The sequence below is a fragment of the Cucurbita pepo genome, unplaced genomic scaffold (assembly GCF_002806865.2).
Source record: "Cucurbita pepo subsp. pepo cultivar mu-cu-16 unplaced genomic scaffold, ASM280686v2 Cp4.1_scaffold000292, whole genome shotgun sequence".
Taxonomy (NCBI): Eukaryota; Viridiplantae; Streptophyta; class Magnoliopsida; order Cucurbitales; family Cucurbitaceae; genus Cucurbita; species Cucurbita pepo.
This window is the reverse complement of record NW_019646540.1, coordinates 1-10,506: the sequence shown is the minus strand read 5'-3', so window position 1 is coordinate 10,506 and position 10,506 is coordinate 1. Positions and strand designations below refer to the sequence as shown.

General features: G+C 37.6%; 1 protein-coding gene and 1 pseudogene across 1 annotated transcript; both read left to right on the top strand.

The window, feature by feature from the left end:
* Window positions 1–206: 206 nt before the first annotated feature.
* On the top strand, window positions 207–3,066 carry LOC111784890 (LRR receptor-like serine/threonine-protein kinase FLS2; the record flags this gene model as incomplete). The annotated part of the gene is made up of 3 exons (XM_023665431.1): window positions 207–567; window positions 651–716; window positions 1,049–3,066. Coding segments are annotated over exons 1-3 (2,445 nt in total), but the record flags the coding sequence as incomplete, so codon positions are not given.
* A 6,836-nt stretch (window positions 3,067–9,902) lies between these two features.
* Window positions 9,903–10,019, top strand: LOC111784902 (annotated as a pseudogene).
* Window positions 10,020–10,506: the final 487 nt, after the last annotated feature.

Below are 10,506 nucleotides of genomic sequence, written 5' to 3'. Positions count from 1 at the left end.
TTAGAATATATAAAGTTTTAATAATCTGGTTTAATTTAAAATTTGAAAAAGGAGGTGGTGGAAAAGTTGGGATGCTCCACCAGCTTAGGCGGTGGATGCTCCACCAGGGGTTGCACTTCTAAAGGACAGGCTTTGGATGTTCCATGGGAGAGTAGTTAAAGCAAAGCCGAGGCAAAGGAGAGAGAAGTGGAGGAGAGATATCGAGAATGTCAGGAAGATTGGTAGTGGCGGTGATATTGGTGTTTGAATTAGCGCACCACGCATGCAACGGTTGCTTAGAGAAAGAAAGGTTGGGATTGTTGGAGGTGAAGCGGTTCTTTAATGCCCATAATTTTAGCATCGATTCCCTTCGGTCGTGGAGTGGGCGGAACTGCTGCGAGTGGGACGGAGTTGAATGCCACTCCCCCACACCTCACATACTAAGCCTCTCTCTGTCTACTCTGTTGGACATCGACCATTCCCACCACATGCTTTACTTGTTCCACGCTTCTCTCTTAAACCCTTTTCCCAAGCTGGAATCACTCGACTTGTCCCACAATGCCTTCTCTGCCTTCACTAATCACAAATGTACTCTCAAATTACTGATTTCAATTTTCTAATCTTTCTTTTATTAACTTTCTTCTTTTTTTTCTTTCTTGTTTTCGGAACAGATTTGAAGAACTTGAGAGAATTGAAGCTCAACAATAATCGATTCAATGATTCAAAACTCTTACAAGGTAACTAGAAATCTAAAAACCTTCTTTATTTATTTATTTATTTTTAATTAAGAGAGACATGAATTTTTAATTTATTAAAAAAAAGGAAAAAACAATATTTTGTATCCATAAACTAATAATTATTGTAATTTTTGTTAATTCATCTATTAATTTTAGCATATAAAAAATCTTTGTAAACTTATTTATTTTCATTAATAAAATCCATAAATTTCACTAAAATAAGAGTTTAATGTACTTTTCTTGTGCGAAAAGTTTTTTTTAACGACCTTTGGAACAAGAACGGATTAAGTTTGAGTTGGTTTTACAATATTTGAATGCATTTTATTGGGCAGAATTATGCAAAACAAAGCATTTGGTGAAATTGGACATCAGCTCCAACAATTTTTCAGGTGAATTTCCACAATGTGTGATGAACATAAGCAGCCTTGAATTTCTAGACATCTCTTCAAACCAATTCACCGGAACCCTTCCATCCACCATTTCCACCCTCAAATCAATCAAGATCTTACAGCTGGACGACAATAACTTCCAAGGCACCTTCTCATTGGCCCTCTTAGCCAACCTATCAAATCTCAAAGTATTCCAACTCTCAACCAAAAACACCGACAACTTACAAGTCCAAACCGAAACCCCCTCCTTCTTACCCACTTTTCAGTTAAATGTCCTCAAACTAAGTCATTGCAACCTAAACAGCAAGACATCTTCCAAGATTCCCATGTTTTTAATGTCCCAACATGCCCTTAAGTTTCTCGACCTTTCCCATAATAACTTGGTCGGAACATTTCCGTTATGGCTGTTGAAAAACAACACAAACTTGGAGTACCTAATTTTAACCAATAACTCCCTCACTGCCACCCTCCAACTGCCTCCTTTCAAACACCATTTACTTCACCTACGACTCTCTTGCAACACTCTCCATGGTCACCTCCCTTATCACATGGGCTTCCTTCTCCCAAGTCTTACCCATTTCAACGTTTCAAGAAATAGCTTCCAAGGCAATATTCCCTTGTCAATACGAAAATTACAAAGCTTGAATATATTTGATTTGTCAAATAATAAATTTTCGGGGAAGATAAGGATGTCTATATTTAGTAGCATGCCTGAGCTAAGTCGTTTGCAATTGGGAAACAATAATTTTAGTGGGAGTATTGAAGATGAATTGCAAGATAGTCCTGATTTAATTGTGTTTGACATATCAGAGAATCGTATCTCAGGTTCAATTCCCCGTTGGATTGGTAACTTAACAGATCTTCTATATCTTCAACTCTCACAAAACCATTTGAAAGGAAAATTACCAATTGAACTTTGCTCTCTTCAATTTCTCAAATTCTTTGACGTCTCTGGAAATCAATTACATGGCTCTATACCCTCTTGCTTCAACGTTCCTTCATTGAACTACTTGTACATGCAACACAACAACTTCTCAGGCCCAATTCCAAAGGCTTTTTCCAAAAGCAAGGAGCTAGTGGCATTTGATTTGAGTCAAAATAGATTCTCAGGACATATTCCTTCTTGGATTAATAAATTTTCAAGTTTACAATTCCTTTTATTAAAAGGAAATCATTTGCGTGGCTCAATTCCAAGACATGTTTGTGGGTTAAGAGAAATGAGTATTATGGATCTTTCGGGTAATAAATTCAAGGGATCTATTCCTTCATGCCTAGGTAACATGTCGTTTGGGATCTCAAAAGGGTCTAAAAGTTCATATGAATCAATGGGACTTGATTTTAAAAGTGTGTTCTTCGTTGAGATTGATGTTTTATTCGATGGAAAAGGTATGTTTTGGAGAATTAGTCATGAAGATAAGTATTCGGAAGGGGAGATTGAAGTAAATTTCATGACCAAGAATAGATTAGAACAATATAAAGGAAATATTTTGAAGTACATGTGTGGATTGGATTTATCAAACAATGAGCTAAGTGGAACAATCCCACCACAAATTGGGTACTTACAAAAGATCCATGCATTGAACTTTTCACACAATAAATTGAAAGGGCGGATACCGGAGACCCTTTGTGAATTGAAACAAATGGAGAGCTTGGACCTTTCTTATAACTTGTTGAGTGGAGGCATCCCTTCCAACCTATCTCAGCTTGACTTTCTTTCGTTCTTCAATGTGTCCTACAACAACTTGTCGGGCATAATCCCTATGTCTCCGCACTTTAGAACATTTGTTGAGGGCAGCTATTTAGGTAACCCTAATCTTTGTGGGGTGGTTGCTGGAAAAGGTTGCTCGAGTCATAAGTGGAGACCAAGGAATCAATATGAGGAGTTGATGAGAGATGAAGATGACAAGATTAATGAATATGTAGAAACGTTCTATTGGAGTTTTGTTGCATCGTATCTCATGGTATTGTTGGGACTCGTGATCGTTCTCTTTGTTAATCCTCGGTGGAGAGGGATATGGTTCTATTTTGTTCATCTTTGTTGCTCTTATTTGTTCAACTATGTTTGATTCTAAATTGCTTTATGAACCCAATATTTTCTTTATTTTGTTATATATATATATAGTAAAGAAATTTCATGAAATNTTTTTTTTTTTTTTTTTTTTTTTTTTTTTTTCTTTTTTTTTTTTTTTTTTTTTGTAAAGTGTCTTTTTAATATTTAATTCATGGACGGTTACTAAAGGGAAAAAAAAAAAACTTTGATTTACAAGAAACTACATAAATAAAATTTAAGTAATACAAAAAATAACACTACGGATCTCATAAAATGTTTATGTGTCAATTTTGAAGTAATATACATACACATGATCTCAGTATGATCTCAGTGTTATAAAGCCTATCCAAAATCTAATCTATTTAAGTTTCATAACTCATTTGATAAGTCAAGGTAAGCTGAGTGCCGTTTAAAAAGAAAGATTAGTGTAAATGTGTGTAAAACTACTCGGTAAATAGGTGATTTATAGGTTCACAATTGTCCATAAATCATATTTATATAACTTAGATCATTACCACTTTCATGCTTAAAGACTTAGTCAGCTAATCTCTAAGCTCACTATATCATAAGACCTTGTAATCGTTTTAATTCTGATACGAATGTGATTCCAATCAATCAAGATAATTCACTACTAGATATTAGTTGGTAACTTTTTAAAGCAGTATCTGTATTGTACAATAATTATAATAATGAGGAATCGATTCTTTGTGCCTGTTAACTACTATGATATTATTGTTGTGTATAATATATTCTCTAGGATAGATGTCTCAAGACTACAAAAGACTTAGAAGAATTTAAAAAATAAAACATATAATTTTCAAAATATAATTTTAAAGTTCACATACATGAGGGAACAAAATTCAAAATTATTGTCACACAAATTGATACAAAATGGTAGAGGCTCTTAACCTTAAGATTACTCTCTATGGAACCTACTCTAGATTTGTTCCCTTCCTTATCCAATGCTTAGTTATTACCTAAAAAATATTTTAACACTAGAATAAGTATAAAACTTAGCAAGTATTAATGAGAATGTTAGGGTACCACACTCAAATCCTAAACATGTTTTTTTTAAGGACCTGCATCCTTAGGATCTAGCCATGGGTTTTGGGTCCTTAAGCATAATTTCTATTTTGAGGAGTCTAGTCCTAAGGTTTTGAATTCGGTGTAGGCATGTGTTCTTATGTTTTGGGTTCTTAGCCCTTTATTTGTACGTCCTTTGCCCTTGGGCGAGTTCAAAGAGAGTGGATCCCATTGGGTTGTCCACTTCTACTCCATATACAATACATGGAAATAGTCCTAGCCTTAAAACTCTATCCTTGAAGATTAGCTCGATCACATCATGTAACATCCAAAGTAAAGTTAAAAATAACCTAAAGGATTCCAGAAAAGGAATCAAGGCATACAAGAAAGAATAAAGGCCCTAAACAAGTCATTTCAATACCCTAAAAGATAATTTTAGGGATTTAAGGTCTTTGGAAAAAGATTAGAAAGGAAAAGGTGAGCCTAAAGGATAAAAGGACATTTTTCTAATATTTATGGAACTTTCTGAACTTTTAATTCTTTATCTTGAAGGAATCTTAAGGTGCTCAAGAAGGGAAAAAGTGTTGTTTTCTAATTTCAAGGAACTTTCCAAATTAAAGTGTTATTATTAGTGATTTACATGTTTGTTTAGTTGGTCACTTTACATCCATAGTTGTTTTCTTATTCAAAAGACGAGAGAAAGCAAGGAAATTCTCTTTAATACTCTAGTTCAATTGCAAGAAAACTTGAAGGTAATTGAAGGGTTGCGAATAATTCTTCTTCTAGAGTCTTGTTAATAGAAATTGCAAAATGATTATGGAAGTAATTACCATGGATGACTTTTGAAAGAAGGCTTGAGAACCTATTGGAGCTAAAATCCACTCCAAATTCAACCATTTATCTATTTCATCTCTTATGGCCCATCCTCCTTGGTTATTATTGATTTTCTCATTTCTCTTTGTTTTCTTAAAGCAGTTGTCACTCTGCATAAATTTTGTTTAAAAAGTTTAAACTCATCACACATTTGAGTGTTACTAAAAATTTACTTAATTTCCAACCACAAAAGTAACCAAAAAAAATAGGTCCTCTATGGAATTAATAATTTATTTATTGCTTACTACTGTGATAGTGTATACTTGCACTTATTCTTATGAATTTTACACCATTTTATTATATACAAATAATCAAATTTTTTGCCTAGTTGGTACTGAACCTAATTTAGTTACTTGTTTGAAGATTACAGTGAGTTTGAGCAAAAAAAAAAAAAGAAAAAAAAAAAAAAGAATTTATTTCAACTCAATTTTCTACTACAAAAGTGGGTGTATGATTTCAACTCAGTGGGTGTATGATTTCAACTCAATTTTCTACTACAAAAGTGGGTGTATGAACCCACCTACACTTTTGGAGTTTATTTTGGATCTTAAAATAGAGAACCTTCAGGGGAGGGATAAGGGAGCAAAGGTTGAGAATGACATAACAAAATATACATCAAAGAAACTTTGGAGCCCAAATGAATCAAAAGTTTGAAAATCGAGCATGGCTAATTTAGAGAGAATCATTGCTAATTCTATTCATTTAGTAGATGGCAGAGAAGAGCAATCAGAGTATATGCATATCCAGCTGTGGAGGAGCTAAATTCGTGCATTATCATACCAAAAATGCAAACTACTACTTTTGAGCTAAAACCCGTGATGTTTCAAATGCTGCAAACATTGGACAATTTTATGGACAACTGCTAGATGCCGCTCAATTTTGTTTCAATTGTCAAACGAGCTTGTCTAGGGGAAGAGTCCCTTTGAAATTGTAAGTGGACGACAACAGGCATTGCCTCATATTATTGATCATCTTATGCAGGAAAAAACCCTCAAGCTCAGAACTTCACAAGAGAATGGAAGCAGATAACAGATATAGCATGGACATATTTAGAGAAAGCTTCCAAGCATATGAAGAAGTGGGCAGACAAGAAGCGTTGCCTCCTCCAATTTCGAGCAGGAGATCAAGTCATCATCAAGTTGAGACCAGAACATATCAGATTTCTCAGTCGAAAGAACCAGAGACTAGTTCGAAAATATGAAGGCCCGGTTGAAGTTCTTAAAAATATCGGAGCTACCTCCTATAGAGTTGCGCTACCCACATGGATGAAAATCCACCCAGTAATCCATGTGAGCAACTTGAAGCCCTATCACCCTAACCCGGACGACGACCAGCGAAATATAATCACGAGACTGAGCATCGATCTGAAACAAAGAGACAGCACAGAAATAGAGGAGATCCTAGCCGAAAGAGATAGGAAGATAGGAAGACCTGTATAGACGATTCGTGAATTCCTTGTCAAATGGAAGAATCAACCTACTGAGGAAACCAGCTGGGAACTCACCGAAGATCTGGAATCCGCCGCCAATACATCGCCAGGTTTGAAAGTAGTCGGTATGTCACGGTCATGCTCGTCCAAGGCATGTTGCCCATGGCCGCATGCCCATGACAAACCCAACCCTTCATGTCTTTTCATATTCTAGTGTTTTACTTTTATATTTTTAGGAAGTATGATGTTTCAGAAATATCATGTCTAGGCCTGTCACACATGAAATGCCTCAGAATGTACTATAGGGGGATACGACTAGTTGTCAACTTCTCCCTACCCAAGGTTATATATTGTAAGCCGTTGTTATTTCTCTCTTGCTTGCTCATATAACGTCTCTTTCAAAAATCTATCTTTTGAAAATCTCTCTCTGTCCTCGTTTTCTTAAAATCTTCTCTTAAAATCGAGGCTCGAGCATACGTCGCTTGGGCATAGGCAACGCAAGAACGAATTGGCTTAGCTCACTTATCGTTGGAAAATGAGTGCCGCACATNCGGTAAAGCTATATATGGTACATAGCTATATATAGTAGATGGTTAAATCTGGTAAAGCTATATTTAGTAGACTGAACCATATATATATCGTAAAGCTTTGGAAGTGTACTTTCTATTCTCTGTACTCTCTCTTGTTGTACATACCTGAAGTCATCAATAAAAAAATCCTTTTAGCCAGAGTTCTCCTTGCAATTTTCTCTATCCTATTTGTTGTGTTCATCTAGATCGAGCGTGTGCGTTGTTGTGCGATCCTAACAACTGGTATCAGAGCAAGGCAAAATTCACCACGATCTGTGAAGATGGAAAGTTCAAAGATTGGAATTGAGAAGTTCGATGGATCCAATTTCGGTTTCTGGAAGATGCAGATTGAAGATTATCTGTACCAAAAAGATCTTCATGAACCTCTGTTGGGGGTGAAGCCGGATACCATGACCACGGAACAGTGGAAGCTCAAGGATCGACAAGCCTTAGGGATGATCCGGTTGACGCTATCCAGAAACGTGGCGTTTAACATCATCAAGGAGAAGACAACGTCAGATCTGATGAAGGCGCTGTCAAATATGTATGAAAAACCGTCGGCTATGAACAAGGTGTATTTGATGCGTAGATTGTTCAATCTACAGATGTCTGAAGGTGGACGTGTTGCGGATCATATAAATGAATTCAATATGATCATAAGTCAACTGGGTTCGGTGGAAATTAATTTCGAAGATGAAATTAAAGCGTTGATTTTGATGTCATCCTTACCCGAGTCATGGGATACTGTTGTTGCCGCAATCAGCAGTTCCCGAGGATCTGATAAACTGAAGTTTGATGAAATTCGAGATGTAGTTCTCAGCGAAAGTATTCGCAAACGGGAAACTGGAGATTCATCAGGCAATGCTCTCAGTGTTGATCGAAGGGGAAGAAGCAAATCAAAGAGCTCAAACAAACATGGGCGTTCAAAATCAAAGAACCGGGGAAAATCTCCAAACAAACCCAACGTAACGTGTTGGAGCTGTGGGGGAAAAGGACACTTTCGGACAGATTGTACAAAGCTAAAGAAGAAGCAGAATCATAAATCTGAAGATGATGATGATTCTATATACACAACAGAAGATGCTGAGGACGTTTTAATCCTTAGTGTGGACAGCCCAGCTGAATCCTGGATTTTGGATTCAGGTGCATCGTTCCATTCGTCTCCAAGTAAGAAATTATTTCGAAATTTCAAATCAGGAAATTTCGAGAAGGTGTATCTTGCCGACAACAAAACCTTGGAGATTGAAGGAAAGGGAGATGTCTTCATACAAACTTATGCTCGGCTGAACTAACAGCCCAACTATTTTTCAAAAACGTTGTCAAGTTATGGGGCATTCCGTCGAGCATCATCAGTGATAGGGATGGTAGATTCATTGGCACATTCTGGACCGAATTATTTGCCTTCTTGGGAACGACTTTAAACATCTCTTCGAGCTACCATCCTCAAACCGATAGACAGACGAAACGGTTCAACTACTTGCTCGAAGAATACTTACGTCACTTCGTCGACGCTCGCCAAAAAAACTGGATACAACTGCTAGATGTTGCCCAATTCTGTTTCAATTGTCAAATGAGTTCGTCTACGAGGTAAAGCCCCTTCGAAATTGTAAGTGGACGACAACCGGCCCTACCAAATATTATTGATCATCCTTATGCCGAAAAAAACCCTCAAGCTCAAAACTTCACAAGAGAATGGAAGCAAACCCTCAAGCTCAAAACTTCACAAGAGAATGGAAGCAGACAACAGATATAGCCCGAGCATATTTAGAGAAAGCTTCCAAGCATATGAAGAAGTGGGCGGACAAGAAGCGTCGCCCCCTCCAATTTCGAGCAGGAGATCAAGTTCTCATGAAGTTGAGACTAGAACATATCAGATTTTGCAGCCGAAAGGATCATCGACTAGTTTGAAAATATGAAGGCCCGGTTGAAGTCCTTAAAAAGACTGGGGCTTCCTCCTACAGAGTTGCGCTACCCACATGGATGAAAATCCACCCAGTAATTCATGTGAGCAACTAGAAAACTTATCACCCTGTCCCGGACGATGACCAGCTAAATGTAATCACAAGACCGAGCATCGATCTGAAACAAAGAAATAGTAAAGAAATAGAGGAGATCCTAGCCGACAGGGTTAGGAAGATAGGAAGATCCGTACAGACGATTCATGAATTCCTTATCAAATGGAAGAATCTCCCTACGGAGGAAACCAGCCAGGAACGCAGCAAAGATCTTGACTCCACCGCCACCCACATCGCCAAGTTTGAAAGTAGTCGGTTGACAGGGACGTCAACCAATTAGGTGGGGGAGGATGTCACGATCATGCTCTTCCAAGGCGTGTTGCCCATGGCCGCATGCCCATGACAAGCCCAACCCTTTATGTCTTTTCATATTCTTGTGTTTTACTTTTGTATTTCTTGGAAGCATGACGTTTCAGAAATATCATATCTAGGCCTGTCAGACATGAAATGCCTCAGAATATACTATAGGGGGAGACGACTAGTTGTCGACTTCTCCCTACCCAAGGTTATATATTGTGAGCCGTTGTTATTTCTCTCTTTCTTGCATATATAAGATCTCTTTCAAAAATTTCTCTTTCGAAAATCTCTCTTTGCCCTCGTTTTCTAAAATATTCTCTTAAAACCGAGGTAGGAGACTCGAGCATACGTCGCTTGGCCGAAGGCGACGCAAGAATGAATTGGCTTAGCTCACTTGTCGTTGGAAAGTGAGTGCCGCACAATCACAAGTCCGCTACCTTCAAAAGTGCGATTGTGACACCGAGCACGCGCGTGCACCCACCGGCTCCTTGATCATGCCGCCCCGCATGTGTTAAATGCAATTTTGTGCACATTAAATGTCGGGTGCGATCATACAAGCACTAATGCACCGGATCCCATCAGAACTCCGCAGTTAAGCGTGCTTGGGTGAGAGTAGTTCTAAGTTGGGTCAACTTGGGAAGTCCTCATATTGCACCCTTTTTTTTTATTTCTTTTACTCGTTCTTTCAATTTCTCCCCGCTCTTATCTTCCTTTCTTTGCAAAAGGCAACCGCCCCCGCTCGCACGCTCACGCCCATCGCGTTCCTGTTGGGTTTTATGTCCTAAAACTCATAGTTTGTAAACAAAAACATATTCTATTTTCAATAAAGTTATTATTGTTATTTATGATGGTGTTACTATAACACATGCGGAAGCAATTTGGATCTTAGGCACTTTTAGAACATCAATTATTGTAACTGACTAGCATGTTCATAAGTATTAAAACTTAATGAGTTTAAATACTAACCTTTTGTAGTTCAAACTCCTTTTGCCTCACGAACCGGTTTCGAACCACCACTAGTGTCTTCTCCACTATTCTCCGGCCTTAGAACGAGATTGTGGAATCCGGTGAGTGAGTAGACTTGGGAGGGATTTTGTAAAGATGGAAGAGAGTGTTTTTGAGAGGTTTTTCATCAAGATGAAGAA